The sequence below is a fragment of the Oncorhynchus gorbuscha genome, linkage group LG08 (genome assembly GCF_021184085.1).
Source record: "Oncorhynchus gorbuscha isolate QuinsamMale2020 ecotype Even-year linkage group LG08, OgorEven_v1.0, whole genome shotgun sequence".
NCBI classification, from domain to species: Eukaryota; Metazoa; Chordata; class Actinopteri; order Salmoniformes; family Salmonidae; genus Oncorhynchus; species Oncorhynchus gorbuscha.
This window is the reverse complement of record NC_060180.1, coordinates 37,146,353-37,167,923: the sequence shown is the minus strand read 5'-3', so window position 1 is coordinate 37,167,923 and position 21,571 is coordinate 37,146,353. Positions and strand designations below refer to the sequence as shown.

Sequence of the window (21,571 nt, the reverse complement as noted above, 5' to 3'; positions counted from 1 at the left end):
TCTCTCTGTCTCTCTCCCTCTCTCTCTCTCTCTCGCCCCCTCTCTCTCTCTCTCTGTCTCTCTCTCTGTCTCTCTCTCTGTCTCTCTCTGTCTCTCTCTGTCTCTCTCTCTCTGTCTCTCTCTGTCTCTCTCTGCCTGTCTCTGTCTCTCTCTGCCTGTCTCTCTCTCTCTCTCTCTCTCTGTCTCTCTGTGTCTCTCGTCTCTCTCTCTCTCTCTCTCTCTCTGTCTCTCTCTCTCTCTGTCTCTCTCTCTCTCTCTCTCTCTCTCTCTCTCTCTCTCTCTCTCCCTCTCTCTCTGTCTCTCTCTCTCTCTCTCTCTCTCTCTCTCTCGCCCCCCTCTCTCTCTGTCTCTCTCTCTCTCTCTGTCTCTCTCTCTCTCTCTCTCTCTCTCTCTCTCGCCTCGCTCTCTCTCGCCCTCTCTCTCTCTCTGTGTCTCTCTCTCTCCCTCTCTCTCTCGCTGTCTCTCTCTCTCTCTCTCTCTCTCTCTCTCTCTCTCTCTCTCTCCTCTCTCTCTCTCTCTCTCTCTCTCTCTCTCTCTCTCTCTCTCTCTCGCCCTCTCTCTCTCTCGCCTCTGTCTCTCTCTCTCTCTGTCTCTGTCTCTCTCTGTCTCTCTCTCTCTCTGTCTCTCTGTCTCTGTCTGTCTCTCTCTGTCTCTGTCTCTGTCTCTCTCTCTCTCTGTCTCTCTCTGTCTCTCTCTCTCTCTCTCTCTCTCTCTGTCTCTGTCTCTGTCTCTCTCTCTCTCTCTCTCTCTCTGTCTCTCTCTCTCTGTCTCTGTCTCTCTCTCTCTCTCTCTCTCTCTCTCTCTCTCTCTCTCCCTCTCTCTCTCTCCTCTCTCTCTCTCTCTCCTCTCTCTCTCTCTCTCTCTCTCTCTCTCTCTCTCTCTCTCTCTGTCTCTGTCTCTCTCTCTCTCTCTCTCTCGCCCTCTCTCTCTCTCTCTCTCTCTCTCTCTCTCTCTCTCGCCCTCTCTCTCTCTCTCTCTCTCTCTCTCTCTCTCTCTCTCTCTCTCTCTGTCTCTCGCCCTCTCTCTCTGTCTCTCTCTCTCTCTCTCTCTCTCTCTCTCTCTCTCTCTCTCTCTCTCTCTCTCTCTCTCTCTCTCTCTCTCTCTCTCTCGCCTCTCTCTCTCTCTCTCTCTGTGTCTCTCGCTCTCTCTCGCCCTCTCCTCTCTCTCTCTCGCCCTCTCTCTCTCTCTCTCTCTCTCTCTCTCTCTCCAACCAGATCAAATAGTATTTGTCACATGCACATATTTATCAGATTATTATTGTCCCTCACTCCCTCTCTGCAGGCTGTGGACTATGAGAGTCGTAGCTCCTACTCTTTCTCCGTGGAGGTGTTGAACCCCATGGTGGACCCTCGTTTCCTCCGCCGCGGGCCCTTTAAGGACCGTGCCTCCATCCGGGTGGCCGTGCTGGACGCAGACGAGCCGCCCCGCTTCTCCCGGGCTCGCTACCGTATGGATGTGTCGGAGAACTGCCCTCCCGCCTGCACCGTGGGACGGGTTAGTGCTGTGGACCCTGATACTGGACTCACCAATAACATCAGGTACTGGACTAGAGTGGATCCTAATACAGACCAGGGGAGAACTTCTGTCCCCTCTCATTGAAGGCCTGAAGTTCAAGGCCGACCGGGATCCTCCATTATAGTGAACCAGAAAACCTCAACGGGAAAAGGGCCATCTTTGTATAAATCAGGGATGGGCAACTTTGATGGGGGTGGGGGCTATCATGAGGGGCCTCAGTATTCATACCCACACATGCTCAGAGCCAGCCTTAATCTTTTGGTGGCCCTAAGTTAAATATAGGTTTTGGGGCCCCACACCTTGAAGCTGTACAAGTTTAGATAGCTGGCCGCTAGACCCTGACCGAGGGTCCACCCTGGTCGGCCTTCAACTTGAGATCCTCAATGATACCATCTACTGTATGCTGCTCTGTACCATCACTCATTCATATATCCTTATGTACATATTCCTTATCCCCTTACACTGTGTATAAGACAGTAGTTTTGGAATTGTTAGTTAGATTACTTGTTGGTTATCACTGCATTGTCGGAACTAGAAGCACAAGCCTGCAACGTTAATTCCTGGACTAGCTCAAACTGCACGTTATATCTTGAGAATATTACCCATGAGATGCCGTCTTAGTCGCTAAAATCAACTTCCTTGACTTCAAATGCGCTATTCAGGCTTCACATAGAAATTAATGGTGTGACGTCATTGATGGGTTTATCCATTTATGTATGCCATCTATGATACAGACAGACAGACAGACAGACAGACAGACAGACAGACAGACAGACAGACAGACAGACAGACAGACAGACAGACAGACAGACAGACAGACAGACAGACAGACAGACAGACAGACAGACAGACAGACAGACAGACAGACAGACAGACAGACAGACAGACAGACAGACAAGCATGTGCAAACACACACATGCACACACTAAGACAGGTGCAAGGCAAAATGATCTTTATATGTACAGTGCCTTCAGAAAGTATTCAGACCCCTTGGTGTTTTCCAAATTTTGTTAAATTACAGCCTTATTCTAAAATGGATAAAAAATATATGTATCCCTAGTCTACACATAATATCCCATAAAGAACCAAGCGAAAACAGTTTTTAGAAATGTTTGCAAATATATTAATTTACATAAGTATTCAGACCCTTTGCCATGAGACTTGAAATTGAGGTGCATCCTGTTTCCATTGATCATCCTTGAGATGTTTCTACAACTTGATTGGAGTCCAGCTGTGGTAAATTCAATTGATTGGTCGTGATTTGAAAAGGCACTCACCTGTCTATTTAAGCACAGTTGACAGTGCATGTCAGAGAAAGAAAACAAGCCATGAGGTCGAAGGAATTGTCCTTAGAGCACCGAGACAGGATTGTGTCAAGGCACAGATCTGGGTACAAAAAATGTCTGCAGCATTGAAGGCCCCCAAGAAAACAGCGGTTTACATCATTCTTAAATGGGAGAGGTTTGGAACCATCAGGACTCTTCCTAGAGCTGGCCACCCGGCCAAACTGAGCAATTGGGGAAGAAGGGCCTTGGTCAAGGTGGTGACCAAGAACCTGATGATTACTCTGACAGAGCTCTAGAGTTCCTCTGCGGAGATGGGAGAACCTTCCAGAAGGATAACCATCTCTACCAATCAGGCCTTTATCTTAGTGGCCAGACGGAAGTCACTCCTCAGTAAAAGGCACATGACAGACCTGCTCCAAAGCTCTCCGGACCTCAGACTGGGGCGAAGGTTCACCTTCCAACAGGACAATGACCATAAGCACACAGCCAAGACAACGCAGGAGTGGCTTCGGGACAAGTCTCTGAATGTCATTAAGTGGCCCAGACAGAGCCCGGACTTGAACCCAATCAAACATCTCTGGGGAGAGATGCTCCCCATCCAATTTTACTAGGCAAGTCAGTTAAGAACACATTCTTATTTGCCTAGGAACAGTGGTTTATTTGCCTTGTTCAGGGGCAGAACAACATATTTGTATCTTGTCAGCTCGGGGATTCAAACTTGCAACCTTTTGGTTACTATCCCAAAACCCTAACCACTAGGCTACCCTGCCGCCCTGATCTGCAGAGAAGAATGGGAGAAACTCCCCAAATACAGGTGTGCAAAGCTTGTAGCGTCATACCCAAGAAGACTTGATGCTGTAATTTGCTGCCAAAGGTGCTTCAACAAAGTCCTGAGGAAAGGGTCTGAATACTTATACACATTTTATGTTTCCATGTTTCTTTTTTTAATACATTTGCACAAATGTATATATAAAAAAAAGGTTTTGCTTTGTCATTGTGGGGTATTGTGTGGAGATTAATGAGGAGGGGGAAAAAAATATTTAATCCATTTTAGAATAAGGCTGTAATGTGAAACAAAATGTGGAAAAAGTCAAGGGGTCTGAATACTTTCTGAAGGCACTGTATGTTCTCTTCAGTTCTCTTCTCTGCCTCCCTGTTGTGCAGTCTGTCTTTGCATCTTCTCTGCTGTCACTCTGTCTGTCTGTCACTCCAAAGTGTTAATTGGGGCGGCAGGGTAGCCTAGTGGTTAGAGCGTTGGACTAGTAATCGGAAGTTTGAAAGTTCAAACCCCCGAGCTGACAAGGTACAAATCTGTCGTTCTGCCCCCGAACAGGCATTTAACCCTCTGTTCCTAGGCCGTCATTGAAAATAAGAATTTGTTTTTAACTGACTTGCCTAGTAAAATAAATAAATAAATTGCTGTTTTCTTCCTATGTCCACTGCACTCACCTCTGACCTGTCTCTGCATAGCATCCTTTCCCCACAACACTGGTATCAGAAGACCACACTGCCAGTGCTGGGCCCAGCAGCATCCTAGTTGTGAATGAATAAACACATTTATTAGATGAAGAAGAACGATTACTAAATAAATGCCTAATAGATGAGCATTGGCTCATAATACCTTGTGAAAGCCTTATTACTAATATTGCTGTAATACATGTCCCTCCCTATCCTAAGGGTTAATTATTATTACATATATAATATAGAGCCAAAATATAAATGAACTGGTAGTACATGCGTCAGTGTCTCTCTCTCTCTCTCTCTCTCTCTCTCTCTCTCTCTCTCATGCACTTTCTCTCTGTTTTCTCCCTACGTCCACTACACTTGACTGTTGCAGCTGAGCTGTCTGTGCTGTTAAGCCTAGAATAACTGGGACCAGGGGAACACACTACACTGGCTGTGCTGTGCCCAGCAATATCCTAGCCTAGGTGTGCCTTGTTGAAAGTTTAATTTGTGGACTTTCTTTCCTTCTTAATGCATTTGAGCCGATCAGTTGTGTTGTGACTAGGTAGGGGTGGTATACAGAAATGAGCCCTATTTGGTAAAAGACCAAGTCCATATTATGGCAAGAACAGCTCAAAGAAGCAAAGAGAGACGACAGTCCATCATTAGTTTTAAGACATGAAGGTCAGTCAATCTGTAAAATTTCAAGAACTTTGAAAGTTTCTTCAAGTGCAGTTGCAAAAACCACCGGGCGCTATGATGAAACTGGCTCTCATGAGGACCGCCACAGGAAAGGAAGACCCAGAGTTACCTCGGCTGCAGAGGATACATTCACGTGAGTTAACTGCACCTCAGATTGCAGCTAAAATAAATGCTTCACAGATTTCAGGTAACAGACACATCTCAAATTCAACTGTTCAGAGGAGACTGCATGAAACAGGCCTTCATGGTCAAATTGCTGCAAAGAAACCACTACTAAAGGACACCAATAATAAGAAGAGACTTGTTGGAAAAGCGCGTTCCTCATGAAGCTGGTTGAGAGAATGCCAAGAGTGTGCAAAGCTGTCATCAATGCAACGGGTGGCTACTTTGAAGAATCTCAAATATAAAATATATACAGTATATATGTATTTCATAGTTGTGATGTCTCCACTGTTATTCTACAATATAGAAAATAGTACAAATAAAGAAAAACCCATGAATGAATATGGGTTTCCAAACTTTTGACTGGTACTGTATATTAGACAAGAACAAAATCACGGAATAAATGCGTTGTAGATGACCATTGGCTTATATAATACATTTTAAAAAGCCCAATTATCAGTTTAAAAGTAGTGCATTTCAAGGGTTCCTCCCTGCCCACATAGCTAAGTGTTTACAGGGCCTTCAGAAAGTATTCATACCCATGAACTTATTCCACATTTTGTTGTGCTACAGCCTGAATTCAAAATGGATTAAATATATACATATTTTTTTTATCTCCCACCCATCTGGACACAATTACCCTACAATAACAAAGGGAAAACATGAATTTAGAAATGTTTGCAAATGTATTCTTGGGTAAGTCTCTAAAAGCTTTGCACACCTGTATCGTACAATATTTGCCCATTATTCTTTTGAAAATGCTTCAAGCTCAGTCAAGTTGATTGTTGATCATTACTAGACAGTCATTGTCAGGACTTGCCATAGATCTTCAAGCCGATTTAAGTCAAAACTGTAACTAGGCCACTCAGGAACATCCAACATTCTTTTTATCCCAAAAAACTTTGTAGTCCTTGCCGATGACAAGCTTACCCAATACATGACACAGCCACCACCTGAATGAAAATATGATGAGTGGTACTCAGTGATGTGTTGATTTGCCCCTAACATAACGCTTTGTATTCAGGACAAAAAGTACATTTCTTTGCAACAAACGGGATGCACGTTTTGGAATATTTTAGTTTTGTACAGGCTTTCTTCTCTTCACTCTGTCATTTAGGTTAGTATTGTGGAATAACGACAATGTTGTCGATCCATCCTCCGTTTTCTCATATCACAACCATTCATCTCTAGAACTGTTTTAAAATCACCATTGGCATGTTGAAATCCCTGAGCAGTTTCCTTCTTCTCCGACAACTGAGTTAGGAAAGACACCTGTATCTTTGTAGTGACTGGGTGTATTGCCCCAATTGACCTTTATACATGATGACTTGTGTTTAGCAAAAAACACTGTATAAATGTCTAATAGATGGCTATTGCCTTACCTACATAAAATGCCAATCTAATGGCTTGTTAGACTATTTTGCTGGTAGCCTAGTATCTATATGTTCCTCCGAATCCTCCCTTTTACTAATTAGCCTACTATAATAGGTATGAAATATATGTCATACAATATACGGACTAAATATTAGGCCTACCTGGCAGCAGTAGGCTACATGGTCTGTGTCAGTGTGCGTGTGCGTAAATGTGTCTTTCTCCTTTTCCTCTTCCTACCTCGACTGCACTACAGCAGCTTATCTGTCATTTATCACAGACAGAGCACTCAAACCAGCAGAGCCTGAACTCGTAGCAAATAAGTTGTTTCATTTCACAACATTCAGCAGCATCAGCCTCAAGTGCTTTTTTTTTTTTGCTCTCTAACTTTTTCGGCAACACCTTTCCGTTTTGACTGAGTGACTGACACAGTGGCGATTTTAGCATATAAATCTTGGTGGGGCAAAGCAATTGTTTTAAAACAAAATGCATGCCAGGAAAGCCACTACACAACACTAAACAATACATGAATTGCACTATAACGTTGACAAACGGTGCCCACAAACTGTTAGGGCCTACATAAAGCTGTCCCAACAGCAGAGCTTTATTTTCAGCACCATGTAGTGAATCCTTACCACTGCTACACCTGGCTATAAGCAGAGCCTTGTCTGGCAGCGAAATAGTTTATTCAGCCTCGTTTACATAGCTGATATGGCTGACTTGCTTATACAAATGTGTTTTTTCTACTGACAATTGAGATGTACAAACTAAGGCATAAGGGGCAATCCATACATTTAGATTAAGACAATAATGAGCGAGTTAGGACAGACTTAGTCAATGTAACTATTTGTTCAGCACTTTTGAAATGTACAGCGACAGAAGTCAGAACTTGGGCCGTTCTTACAGTATTCTCCCTGTACCCCAAGTCAGAACTGTATGATAAATAAAGGGGGCATATAAGCAGACAATGAATGCTCTTACAATATTTGATGATGACATTTCTCTTAAACAGAACAGTAGGCTAAGTTATGAGGGGAAAAGGGAGCAAATTATTAGGGTGAGGCACATGGGCTCCTAACAGCTTTCTACACAACATACACTTGGTATTACTTTGTTAGCTACAGCGTGCATATCTCTATGACATATTACAAAATATATGCAGCAGCATGAAATACCTTTTTGGACTCACCTTGTTGTGCTGTGCTCACTTGAATAGGATGATGGTGCGGCAGTCCTTCTTGTTGGCAAATTTTGTCATCAAACTTTGTCATCAAAGTCTGGCATTCTCTGGATTTTATGGCGCTTTCAAGACAACTGGGAACTCGGGGAAAAAAACAAAGGCGAATCATGACGTCAGTGATCTTCAGGTCGGAGCTCTAGAAAGAGGCTTCAGTTCCCAACTTGCAAATCCGAGCTGGATGACCATTCAAAACGTTTTTTCCCAGTCGGTGCTTGTTTTTTTAACGAATTCCCAGTTGTCTTGAACTCACTGAAGTCTGATATTTCCCAGTTCCTAGTTTCCAGTTTTTTGAGCACGGCAGAAGTCATGCTGGATTGACAGTGTTGAAAGTGTTATATGTATAAATGTTTTTTGTTTTTTTGGAACCCCAATAAAATGGTCCGGCCCTTCTGGCATTTGCCAGTATTGCCAGACGGCCAATCCGCCAATGAACGGCAGTTAGAACGTTCATTGAGATATTTAGATAAGTCAGATCCACTTCAAATGAGTTCGTATCAACTACCATAATTTGCGATAGTAATTCCCCGGCCATTTATATCCTCTCATCCTTATCTTCCTCTTTCTCTCTCCCTCTCTACTGCCCCTCTCTCTCTCTTGGTCCCCTCCCACCTCCCCATCTCTCCACGTCTCCCAGGTTCTCTATTGATCCCCAGTCAGATCCAGAGGCTCTGTTCCGTATCACCCCGGACAGCGGCCTCATCACCACGGCCATGGAGCTGGACCGTGAGCGCGAACAATGGCACAACATCACCGTCATCGCCACACAGAGAGGTCAGAGGGCACAACTTTGTCATCATTTAGGCTAGGAGTTTTTCCCGATCACTTGAACTGACCAGGATTAACTCTACACTAGCTATAGTCTACCTTTTCACCCTTGTCATTACACCTATAAACCCTCATAAAATGAAGTCGTAGAGAGCTGAAATACAATACACTCCACTAAGCAGCTTTACTTGATATGTCTTGATGGCTTATATTAGCTACACAGTGCCAGTGGTACTATCAGTAGCAGCACTGTAGTGCCCCAATGCTTCATTCATGGTTATAGTAGCAGGGCTTATAGCAATGTTAGCACCGAGTGTGAAATTAGGGGAAATCAATGGAGGGCAACCACCTTGGATTGGGAGACAGCAGATCCTAATTAAACTACCATTTCCACCAGCTAAGAAAAATCCCAAAGTCATATCAGTTAGTGGTAACACCGTAGTACCAACAGTAGTGGTTAGTGTGTTGACAGTCTTTATTTAGGCAGTGCTACTGGCCGGCGTTGCAGTGGGTCTTCAGTAGTTGTAATGCTGCTGCCAGAGTTGATTAATGAGCTTCATAGAGTAAACCAGACCGTTGGAGGCGGTATCAGTATTGCTAACTGTCTCTTCTCTCAGTGGCCAGAGGCAGCCTCTCTCCTCTGCTCTCACTGCCTACCACGACACTAGGAGCTCATTGCTTGCAATGTGGACCTAAGGCTTGCGTCCATAACATGGTGTTACTGCTCAGAGTGTGTGAACACAGTCCAAAGAGACTTCCCAAAAATGTGTGTGTGTGTGTGTGTGTGTGTGTGTGTGTGTGTGTGTGTGTGTGTGTGTGTGTGTGTGTGTGTGTGTGTGTGTGTGTGTGTGTGTGTGTGTGTGTGTGTGTGTGTGTGTGTGTGTGTGTGTGTGTGTGTGTGTGTGTGTGTGTGCGTGTGTGTATACGGGACTCATGTGAGCAATCCAAACTATGAGTCAGTACCTTCCAAAGTGTGTGTGGGTGTGTGAATTCAGTGTGGACTCCGTCCCAAACCATTTAAACTGCGCCCTGATATAACTGCTTTGCATGAATGTCGGCTCTCCTTACGAGCATATTGTCATTGTTTGATGCTGGCGCTTTGAAAAGTCAGTTTGATGTGGAAAGAGAGCGATGCTTCTGCATTGCTTGCTGTTTGGGGTTTTAGGCTGGGTTTCTGAATAGCACTTTGAGGTGTCAGCTGATGTACGAAGATATAAATACATTTGATTTGATGGAGGCCCTAATTCCAACGCTCAATCTTAAAATACAGCAATAACCCCCAGATTCACCCAGATTGATAAAACATCACATGACAAATGCTATGTTTACTTTAGATTCAAACCAAATCTATTGAAGGCAACCATGTAGGCTAGGTCACGAGGACACCTTAGCGGATTGATCAGCAGAGTTGAGATGCATTGGCCACTCTGCGGTTGTGAAATGCTCTCTGTAGTGACACAGATGTCCCTGGTTCCTCTCCCCCAGACAACCCCAGCCAGGTGTCCAGAGTGGTGGTGACCATAGAAACGCTGGACCTGAATGACAATGCTCCCGAGCTGGACAGAAAATACACAACAGCAATGTGTGACTCGTCAGCCACCGGACAGGTCAGTCAGAGAGAGAGAGAGAGAGTGTGTGTGTGTGTGTGTGTGTGTGTGTGTCCGTCTTTCTGCCTCTATTTCTGTCTTGCTTTTTCCACGTTGCCGTGTTGTCTCTGTTCCAGTCATTTGTTGTCTTTGTCCGTCTGTTCCTTCTCTCTGTGTTTGTGTTTATTACTTACCTCTTTTGTGTGCCTTTGTCTTTGTTGTTCTGTCTCACGATCTGTGAATCTCCAGGAACAGTCTTGCGGGGAAGTAATCCATCAGCCAACTGTTGTACACGGAACAAAAATATCAGCGTAACATGTAAAGTGTTGGTCCCATGTTTCATGAGCTGAAATAGAAGATCCCAGAAATCTTCCATATGCACAAAAAGCTTATTTCTCTCAAATTTGGGGCACACATTTCTTTACATCCCTGTTAGTGAGCACTTCTCCTTTGCCAAGATAATCCATCCACCTGACAGGTGTGGCATATCCAGAAACGGATTAAACAGCATGATCACTACACACGTGCACCTTGTGCTGGTGACCATAAAATGCCACTCTAATGCAGTTTTGTTAGACAACACAATGCTAGAGATGTCTCAAGTGTTGAGGGAGAGTGCAATTGGCCTGCTGACTGCAAGAATGTCTACCTGAGCTGTTACCAGATAATGTAATGTTCATTTCTCTACCATAAGCTGCCTCCAACGTCATTTTAGAGAAATTGGCGGTACATCCGACCGGCCTCACAACCACAGACCACATGTATGGCGTCGTGTGGGCGAACGGTTTGCTGATGTCAACGTTGTGAAAATAGTGCCCCCTAGTGGCGGTGGGATTATGGTATGGGCAGGCATAAACTACGGACAATGAACACAACAATGTCAATTTGACATTTCTCATACCGTGATGAGATCCTGAGGCCCGTTCTCGTGCCATCTGCCATCAAGTCATGTTTCAGCATGATAGTGCACGGCCCCATGTTGCAAGGATCTGTACACAATTCCTGGGACCTGAAAATGTCTCAGTTCTTCCATGTATCACGCTGCATGAGGCAAATGGTGGTCACACCAGATACTTACTGGTTTTCTGATCCACGCCTCTACCTTTTTTTAAAGGTATCGCTGACCAGCAGATGCATATCTGTATTCCCAGTCATGTGAAATCCATAGATTAGGGCCTAATGAATTTATTTCAATTGACTGATTTCCTTATATGAACGGTAACTCCAGTGAAATCTTTGAAATTGTTCCATTTATTTTTGTTCGGTATGTAATGTAATTTTATAAAGACATTAAAACAGAGAAAATAAAGTTTCTAATGTATAAACCCTTTCAAAATGAGAGCCCTTAGCTACTGCATAACTCAGAAACTTTCTAACATCTTAATCCTGGTCTGAATCACTGCACTCGTACTAATGCACTCTAAAGTCCATTAAAGAGGTATGTTGTATTGCCTGTTCTCCACAGGCAGTATTTTAAGAGAGTCCCAATGGTTTAAACTGAGATAATATTCACTAGATCGAATAAGATAATTTATTTTCTAAGTGCATCTTCACAGTCGGAACCCAGGCTTAGTGGATTGTATACGGAAAGCCAACCCAGTCATTCCCTCCTCTGTTATGGCTAGATATACTTTAATTACTTCCTACTTGGTATTAAAGGTTTTATCTAGCAGAGTCTGTTTGTTTTGATTAGGTAAATGCTGAACTCTTGCACAGGGATGTGGGCGGTAGTTAAAGGAATGCGTTGTTACGAAGTACTCTTTCTCAATCTCTATTATTTTTTCTCATATCCCCATCCTATCTCTTCTACCTCTGCTGCTATCTATCGTTCTCTTTTCTCTTTCTCTTCTTGTCTGTGTGTCTCTCTCTCCCCGACCTCCCCCTCCCCCATCCTCCCTCCACCTCCCCCATCCTCCCTCCACCTCCCAATCGTTCCTCCTCTGTGTCTGGTCTCACGTTCTCTCTTATCTCTTCCATTCAGGTGGTGCAGGTGTTGCGTGCGATTGATAGAGATGAGGGAGGGAATGACAGCGCTGTCTATTTCAGCATCCCTCCAGAGTCCAGCGTCGCCCTCAACTTCAGCATCAGGGACAGTGGAGGTGTGTATAGTCTCTCTCCCTTCCTTTCTCTACGTCTCTCTCTCACACACACGTCCCATCTCGCTCCCCCTGCTCTGTCTGGCCCCCTCTCTCCCACACACACTCCTCTCCCCCCTCTTCTCTCGCTGTCTCTACCTATCTCCTCTACCATCCATCTCACAGCCTCCGCGCCTTCAAATGTTTACATCTTTTATCCTCCTCCCCTTTTGTTTCCCCTGTTGTTTACCTCTGCCTCTACTCCACATCCATCTTTTCCCAAAGCTTTCGGACACATCCTCTGAGAGAAGCTGTGGGAAGCTATGGGAATAACGTTATATAGTAGAGATTTCTTTCAATTTAATTCAGTTGTGTTACTTGTGTTTTTTTTACCCCTCTGTCTCGCTCTCTTCCTCCAGGCCCCACCGCCACCCTGTTGCTCTTGTCGCCTCTGCAGCCCCTCTCCCGCTCGTCCTCCTCCTCCCTCACGCTGCACGTCCCCCTGGTACTAAGGGACGGGACATCTGGCCTGACCTCCACTGGGACGGTCACCGTGTCTGTTTGCCCCTGCCTGAGAGGAGGGGCCCGGGCTGGGGAGAAGGAGAGGCAGGAGAGGCAGACGGAGGGAGACTGGGAGTGGGAGAGAGAGACGGTGTGTGTCCCCCAGCAGTCCACCTCTCCTTCCCCTGGGCTTAGCACCGCCGCCCTGCTGGCCATCCTGGCCTGTGTTGCCACTCTGCTGGGTAAATATACTCAACCCTGGTCTCAGAGACCCAGATCCACAGGGTGTGCACTGCAGGCTTTCGTTACAACACACCGTATCCAGCCAATCGAGACTTGATGATTAGTTGGTTAGTTATTCTACTGGGAAACACAAACCTAATTTACATCAAATTGCATTGGAATTTTACTGGGAATGACATCCTGAATGCCCACGTCGTTCCAATTCCAATGTGACTGGGTTAGTACAGTACACAGTGTATCTATGTCTGACTGGCTGTGGCTCTAAGTCAATTACTGATGTTAGCATGCAGGGCAGAGATATGCTATACCAACACTCTAATCTGCCCCTTCCAGTGTTTGTTTACTCTCTCTCTCTCCCTCCCCACCTCCCACCCCCAGCGGTCAGTGCCTTGTCCCTGTCCCTCCGCCGTCAGAAGCGGGACTCTCTGTCCCCCCTGGAGGAGGACGATGTGCGGGAGAACATCATCACCTACGACGACGAGGGTGGGGGTGAGGCCGACACGGCCGCCTTCGACATTGCAGCGCTCCAGAGCGCCCCCCACAGCTCACGCAGGGTATACCGCACCCTGGACAGCAGGAACATGTGAGTGTGTGTTTAATTGAAAGCTGTCCCGGGGAGAAACACAGGCAGACAAAACTCCAGTCCTCAAGAGTTCTCAGGAGTCTCTCTAAGACTGTATTGATCCACTTAGATCAGTTATTGCCTCAAAACTAATCAGCCTCTAATCTAAAAATAAAGAGGAACTATGACACTTTATTCTACACTTTGTTGGGCACCACTAACCTCCACTTTCCCTCAAACATGGTCTATTGTTCTGTGTGATATATGTCTATGTTATGTTATTCCTCAATGGCATTTGTTTCCGTGTATAGCTGCTGTAACATATAGTCTAGCCTTGTCACACCCTATCTTCTACCCCCCAGACGCTACTCCCAGCACGTCCAGGACAAAGCCCAGTCTTACAGCTGGGCCCAGAACCCAACCCTGGACCCGGCCTACTCCGGCCCTGGAGGGCCCATGTACGGCCGCCTCTGCTACAGCAGCCATACCTTACCTGTTCTCCGACGTACTCCAGGGAGCCAGTTTGAGCTGGGCCTGGCTGAGCTGGCCTACCGCTTCCCTGGGGGCCAGCCGGACCACTCGTTGGTCATCCAGAATCAGGGGGCCATGGTGGGGGCCCTGGAGCCAGGGGCCGTGTACAAAGGCCCAGCTGAAATGAGCAGCAGAGAGAGCAGAGACGGAACGGGCCCGCAGAGCGGGGTTAGCACCTCAGATGGAGGGACACCGCGGACCAATGACAGCCAGGAGAGAGGCGGAGGGGGAGCTATGAGCAACGGTACAGAGAACAGCAGCGAGCAGCAGAGCCAAAGCCAGGACTCAGTGGACTTGGTAAGAGACAGACACTGTATATCACAATCAGTGAATAAATGTTATCCTTTGGTATGCTTATTGCACTGCTGATTAAACAGGGTTCTGAGGGGAGATGATGATGAATATGTATGTTTTTTAATGTGATATATTTTTGATTTAAAGAAGCTTTCTGTCCTTTCCTTTTTTAACGTTTTGTCTCTTGATTTTCTCCTCCTCCTTCATCCTCCTCTCACAGTGCACTATTAGCTCTTTCTAGTGCTCAATTAACCTCTGCTGCTTCTCTTACCTTCTCAACTCTGTTTCTCTTTCACTCTGCATCTTGCGCGCTGTCTGTCTATTCTTCTTCTGTCTCTCTGCCTTTTGCTTTCTTCCTTCACGGCATCTCCTCTCTCTCCCTCATCTTCCTTATCTCCCTGTTTCTTTCTTTTGGCCTTTTACTTACGCTCCGGCTATCTGCTTTAATTATTTCTCCAATTCATCTCTCCATTCGTTCCCTTACGATTCTCTCTCCTCTCAACCGCAATATCACATCTTGTTATCCTTTATCTTCTACTTCCACTTAACAGCGCCGTTCCCTTGCCCTGCCCCTGTCCCTGACTGACCCTCCTCCTCCTCCCCGTCCCCTGCAGGTCCAGTCTGAGACCCTCCCCCGGGAGAGGGAGCACAACCTGGTCCTGACCCGCTCCGGCTCCGTGGTTGGTCAGGGAGGTGCCTGGGTGTGTGACTCGGCCACCCTGCCCATGGCGGGCCGCAGAGCCTCCCGCGCAGGCCTCTCCCCCAAACGCTCCGGCTTAGCTGAAGGAGGTTCCTCTGGTGGTGGAGGCCCTGGGGCGAACGGCACAGACAGCAAGTCTCAGCAGTCAGCCGCCCGCAACTACACCAGTGTCCTGCAGGGGGAGGCAGCGGGACAGAGGCAGGACTACCCTGGGAGCATGGGGAGGGGAGGGCTGGAGATTGGCAGCAACTTTGTGGTGGCCAGGCCGGACAGGGAGGGCGGAGGGATATCTCTGACTGGCACTTCTTGCGGGGGGATTTACCCAGAAGGGTTCATGGCTGACTGGCGGGACAGGGTGGGTATTGGGGCATACATTTTAGGAAGAAGGGATATGACCCCCCAGATGCTGCCCTTCCCAGGGCAGCCCAGGGGTGCATATGGGGGCATCATGGGGTACGGGGCAGGGTGGGTCCCAGGGATAGAGGCAGGGAGAGGGGGTCCAGTACCAGGTGGTCACTCCATGGCCCTCAGGGTGGGTGAGTTCCTCCGCCTTCGTCTGGCTCAGGTCACCTTTGACCCCTCGCAGCCTCCCTATGATTCAGTGCAGGTGTACGGGCTGGAGGGCACAGGGTCATGTGCAGGCTCCCTCAGTTCACTGGAGAGTGAGGGAGAGAAGGATGCAGAGAAGGAGGAGTGGGGAGGAGGACTGGAGGAGTGGGGTCCACAATTTCAGGAGCTAGCCAAGCTGTTCCGAGATAGGGAGAAAGAAAAACAAGAGGAGACGGAGAAGGATGGGGAGGGAGGAGTAGAGAACAACAAAAAAGAGGCTGAAAAAGAGGAGGGGCAGAAAGAGGAGCTGTCTGGAGATGAGGGGAAAGACAGAGAGGGAGAAGAGAAAAATGAGAGAGAATGAGGGAAGGGTGGAAGAATGATTAAAAGGCAAGCAGAGTTAGAATAATGGGAAGAGAAGTTAACGGAGAGAGAGATGAAGAGGGAGAATAATAAAAAGAGACAGATAAAAATGAGCCCAGGGAAGCAAGGGCAGGGGAGGGAGTGATTGATGTAATTTAAAGCAATAAGTGGTGAAAGGCTGATACGTGTGAGCACAGATACTGAGACAATGTGCATGATGCTTCTCCACTAAGCAGCAACCATTTGTTAAGTGGTCTGGACAAAGAGAAACAACTTAAACATCCGAGACAGGATTTTCATTCAGCTCTACATCTATAGAAATAGAAAGAGAGAGGGAGTAAGCGAATGTGTTTCTTTGTTTGCATGTGTGTGGGATGAGGGTGTGTATGTGAGAGAGAGAAATTGGAAACAAATTATTATGGGGGGGGGGGGGTGCAAGCAAGACCAAGGAAGTATGGAAAATTAGGGTACCACACGGAGGAGAAGGGGATATAAGATGACCAAGACAGAGGGATAGAGAAAAAAAGACAAAGAAGGAGAGAGTGAGAGAGAGGGGAAGAGAGATGATTGTGCAGAAACTGTTGCATTCACACCGTCCGCAGAGGCAGAAAAGTGAATAATTCAACTCACAAGTTCATTCCAAATAAAAAACGATGAATCATTTAAATCGCTGAAAAAGTCGTATCACTGGAAAATACACATTGTGAGAAGTAAAAAAGGGATATGATATTCCCAGGCTTAGCTGAGTGTTGTTGTGTTTACAAACACAGGCTAGACATGTTTCTTTTTTAAACATGTTTATTTTTTGGGTGAAGCTTGCATTCAATTGCCACACTCTATTGCACAGAAAAGCTCCCATTCCCCCTGTCACAAGGGGATTTATGGCTGACTTAAGATGAAATTGTCCACCCTGTTACGGTCAACCCTGTTACGGTCAACCGTGTTACTTTATTTGGAACTTAATAGGCACTTACTATATATGTTTTTTTTTAAATCAACCTCTTGAGATGGGAAAACATGTTTTTTTATCAAGATGAAAAAAATGCTGTAATTAGGTGGAATCAAAGTTAATTATGACCAAGTTACACTTCTCAAAAGGCACTGAATTGATGGAACGACCCACAACACCCACACACACTAAAGATTCATTTGTGTTATCAGGCACTGATTGTATAATAAATCACGAAAGCAAAAGTATTAACAAGATCCATTGAATCTATGTATGAATCGAATAAATCTCTTCTAAATCGATGATTTTACTGTATGTAGGGAGGAGAGGAATGACAATTTTTTTTAATGCAAAACCTCCATCTACTCAATCAACATGTCTTGAGGACCAAGTCTGCATGATTTGAGAACAATCTCAACCAATCTCAACCGCCTATTCACACTCTGAAAACTCTTAACCGTCCAATCGGTAACTTCCATTTATCAGTGAAGAGTGTCAGAATGAAAACCAGCAGGCCCAGCGAACAGAAACAACTGGGCCCCGTAATGGTCAAAGGTTAGAGGTTAATTTAAGAATGAGCTGGGATTTCAGCTGGGATGCACTTTTATACTGTGTGGCGTTCAATACTAGACTACGAATAATGTCAGATCAAGTTTTTTTTTAACGTTTTTTTTTAAAGAAGATGTCTATGGACGATAACTACTGTTCTACTGTATGTGGATGCATTTGTAAATATCAGTGAATATCCTTGTTAAAAGAGAAGATAATTGTCACAACAACAAAAAAATGTAAGTGGAAAAACTGTCACGTTTGAACAGAGCACTGGTGGGACAACTTAGACCTGGCCTAGATTAATATTTCAACCAGACTGGACTTGATTTACCTGACCCTGAACTAAACTGGCACAATGTACTTTACATTAGGACAGACCAGAATATCGTGTGCCTAACACAACAGTCTTGTGGAAAAGCAAAGTATTCAAATAGGTCTTTAACCTGGCAAAAAAAGTGTTTTGCGGAACATGAGCACTCGATTACTTGTCAGGTACTCTGCTTCACCAGCCATGTATCTGACAAGAACTACAAGCCTGGCGTGCTCGGTTATGTGAGGTAGCTTTCTAAAGCCAGCATTTCGATGAATTCCGTTTCCGTTGAAGACCATTTAACTGGACCATGAAAACTGCCCGATGCTGTATTCTATTCTCCAATGTAATTGTCACAACCCGTTCGCTGAATAGACTGGAGCTGTAATGGAACCGACCCCAAAGAATAAATATAGTGTCCCCGAGGCAGCAAAAAGAGACTCCTGTCAGCTCAGACTTTATGTGCCATGCCCAAAAGTTGTGCACTGTTAACTTAACATTGGCTCAGATTGTGTCAAACCCCCAGTGAAAAGAGAAAGTCGACACGATCACCATAAGAGTCCACAATCACACTGTGTCCCTGTGGAAGGTCCTGTTGAAATACTTTTCAAAACGCGCCCTTCATCTCTCCATACCTCGGAGCTATCACTGATTTGACAAGTCAAAGCGATGAAAGGGAACCCTTCCTTTCACCTATCAAATTGGGTTTAGATCCGTTATTATTACTTTGAGGATGGGCGGAAGAAGGGACGCGTTTTGAATGTATTCAAACCGGGCCAAAGACTTGACTTGACTGGACCCTGCCAGGACTACTGTAGTAGTGCACAATCTCTGGGGGGGAGAGGAGAGCGGGACCCTGGAGAATGGTCTGACCAGGCTTGGTCAAACTCCAGCCCTGATGTGGCTAGCCTCCTTAGTATTGTATAGTCTCGGCACCATAGTGGAGGCTATAGAGAAGGGTTATTCAATTCTTACCCTACGAGGTCCGGAACCTGGTGGTTTTCTGTTGTATCTGATAATGAATTGCCCAGGTCTACATTAGTCCCTGATTAGAGGGGAACAATGAAAAACACAGTGGAACTGGCTTAGAGGTCCAGAGTTGAGTTTGAGGACTATAGAGGTTAGCCATACCAGGGCTAGTCAAGCCCTATTCACAGGGAATAACCACATACACCTGTAAAACACCCTCACATACGCTGTGGAATATGTTATGTAGTTCACACCTATAAATATAGATCATGTAATATATGTGTGTGTCGTAATTATAAACTGATTGGTGCCTCATCTACTGTGACATAATGACTTATGTCCCCCGAAACATGGTTAGCCAGCGCCGATTGGCTCTTGGTGTTTTGCTTGTGCTGATTGGTCTAAATCAGAGTGATGCTCCAGCTGATTGATCTGTAGATGGCGAGGCCTTGGCTTGTAGTGCCGCCGTCACTTAACTACTTGATTGAACTGATTATGTCACCTCCGGAGGAAAGGAATCGAAACACCAAATTGGTCCAATCAAAGGCATGATTAGTTGAATCAGTCGCCTCCTGTCGCAGGGGCACTCCAGGACCGGGGGTTTCCTATTCCTGGTCAACCCCCCCCCCCCTCACTTTAGTCAGAGAGGAAAGTGAGATTGTCAGGAGATTTATCAAACCATTTATCCACGCAATTAAATGCAAATGAAAATACACTGCATTTAATGACAGGTCCTGACATGCTTTACATGTAGTGTTTCAGGGGTGTGTGGTTGTATTCTGTGTGTGTTCTGGAGGGTAGAAGGTCATGAACTTTGAACGCCACCAGACGACCCCAGGTTCAGTCTCCCTTTGGGACTTCATCACTCCTGCACGATGTTGATCAAATTCCAAGATGGCGTGCTGAATAAAGTAAATGTATTTATTATGTTGTATTTTTCCTTTTATTTTTTGTAAATTTGAATAAAAAATCATATGTTTTAAAGAGATGTCACACTTGGCAGGTGTTTTTTTCTCATTGGTCTCTCAAATGAAACAATCTCACTAATCAATTGTGTGCTACCTTTGAATGTTGTGTGTTTGCGTTGTGTGTGTGTGTGTGTGTGTGTGTGTGTGTGTGTGTGTGTGTGTGTGTGTGTGTGTGTGTGTGTGTGTGTGTGTGTGTGTGTGTGTGTGTGTACGCGTACACGTAGGTGTGTGGGTTACCCACGTAAAACAAATACTGCAGCTTGCTATAGAATACTATAGTACTTACTATAGAATTTTATATAATTATGCAGTAATACTGTAGAATCTTATACTCTACACTAGTATCGCTTGATCATGTAGTGCTTAAAACAGACTTTTGCACTCTGTACTCTGTACTGTATCTCTTGAGAATTGTGTAGTATACTGGAGAGTAAATACATATCCCTCGATTGTGTCGTATACTATACACTGTCATTTATTTGATTGAACCTTTATGTTAACGGGAGACATATTGTAACGTATACGCTAGGAGTCAGGAAGCAGGTGCAGAAGGTGAGTTTAATCATGAGAATAAGCAGATAAACAAAACAGAAGAAGCGTACCGAACGTGAACAAAACCAACACTGCCTGAAGACTGAAGCTACAGGGATAAATAAAGGGGAAGTAATCAAGGTAATGATGAAGTCCAGTTGTGCATAACGATGGGGAGCAGGTGTGCGTAATGATGGGGAGCAGGTGTGCGTAATGATGGGGAGCAGGTGTGCGTAATGATGGTTGCCAGGTGTGGGTTATCTGAGTTGCCAGGACCGGTGGTTAGTAGACTGGCGATGTCGAGCACCAGAGAGAGGGAACGGGAGTAGGTGTGACAGTATCCCACCCCCAGCACAGCTCCAGCCACAGGACGATGCCGGCCAGGAGGACGGCCCCAAGGGCGAGGATCGGGCCGGTTGCCGGATATGGAAATCCTGGATAATGTTGGGGTCCAGGATGTCGGCCGCCAGAACCCAACATCGCTCCTCTACCCCTCCCAGTCCACCAGGTACTGAAGCCGACCCCCACGACGTCGGGAGTCCAGTAGAGACCTGATGGCATAGGCAGGGGACCCATCGATGTCCAGGGGAGGTGGAGGGGTGTAACGGGGAACGGCATCAGCAAGGGGGCCAGGAACCACCATCCCGAGAAGGGAAACATGAAAAGAGGGTGAGATCTGGTAGTTGGTGGGGAGTTGTAAATGGTACATTTTTTTGGTGCCCTTCCATGACTGCAGTATGCTATAGTATTTGTTGCGGATTATTCCATGTTTAATGCCCAGTTCACGATCAAACTCACTATCACAGTGGCAACCTGCCTCTCCAAAATGGCCGCCAAGACACCTGACAAGTCACCTGACTTGTGTGTCTGTAATGTTCTCCCTCATCAATGATCATGAACCATTCCGGATTATCCTTAAACATGGTATCGTCTATATTCATATAGAAGTGTTTAGAAACATATTATATTCTTATTTACAACAAAGGTGACTCCAAAATGACACAATACATTATTTACCATTGACTTCTATTGGGAACAAAATGATCACAAACACAACCAAAACAAACAGAAAATGCATCCAACAAATTGATGTAGTCATTGCGTGCTATGTATATGAGATCAAATACTTTAATACACATATAAGTGATTTCCTACTTATACTTTTGCTCCCCCAAATGTGCTGTAATTTATTAACAGTTCACCTGATAAGTATGAAAATACCCTCAAATTAAAGCTGACAGTTTGCACTTTAAACTCATAGTCATTGTTTGATTTCAAATCCAAACTAGTGAAGTATCGAGTCAAAAGAAGAATACATGCTTTACTGCCACAGTAATTATGCTGGCATGACTGTAGTATACTGTAGTATTCACTGTAGAGTTTTAGCAGGGCATGACTGTGGTA

The 21,571-nt window shown here is 45.5% G+C and overlaps 1 protein-coding gene across 3 annotated transcripts in view; it reads left to right on the top strand.

Annotated features, from left to right (window-relative positions):
• LOC124041583 overlaps positions 1–19,656 on the top strand; it is an 87,580-nt gene extending 67,924 nt beyond the window's left edge. Inside the window, exons 6-13 of one of the 3 annotated variants that reach the window (XM_046359317.1) lie at positions 1,282–1,538; positions 8,354–8,490; positions 9,970–10,091; positions 12,052–12,169; positions 12,565–12,888; positions 13,268–13,472; positions 13,784–14,279; positions 14,891–19,656. In XM_046359317.1, coding sequence (XP_046215273.1) covers positions 1,282–1,538; positions 8,354–8,490; positions 9,970–10,091; positions 12,052–12,169; positions 12,565–12,888; positions 13,268–13,472; positions 13,784–14,279; positions 14,891–15,889 — 2,658 coding nt within the window. In that variant the 3' untranslated portion in view covers positions 15,890–19,656. The other 2 variants (XM_046359318.1, XM_046359319.1) reach the window with 2 other exon arrangements.
• Positions 19,657–21,571: the final 1,915 nt, after the last annotated feature.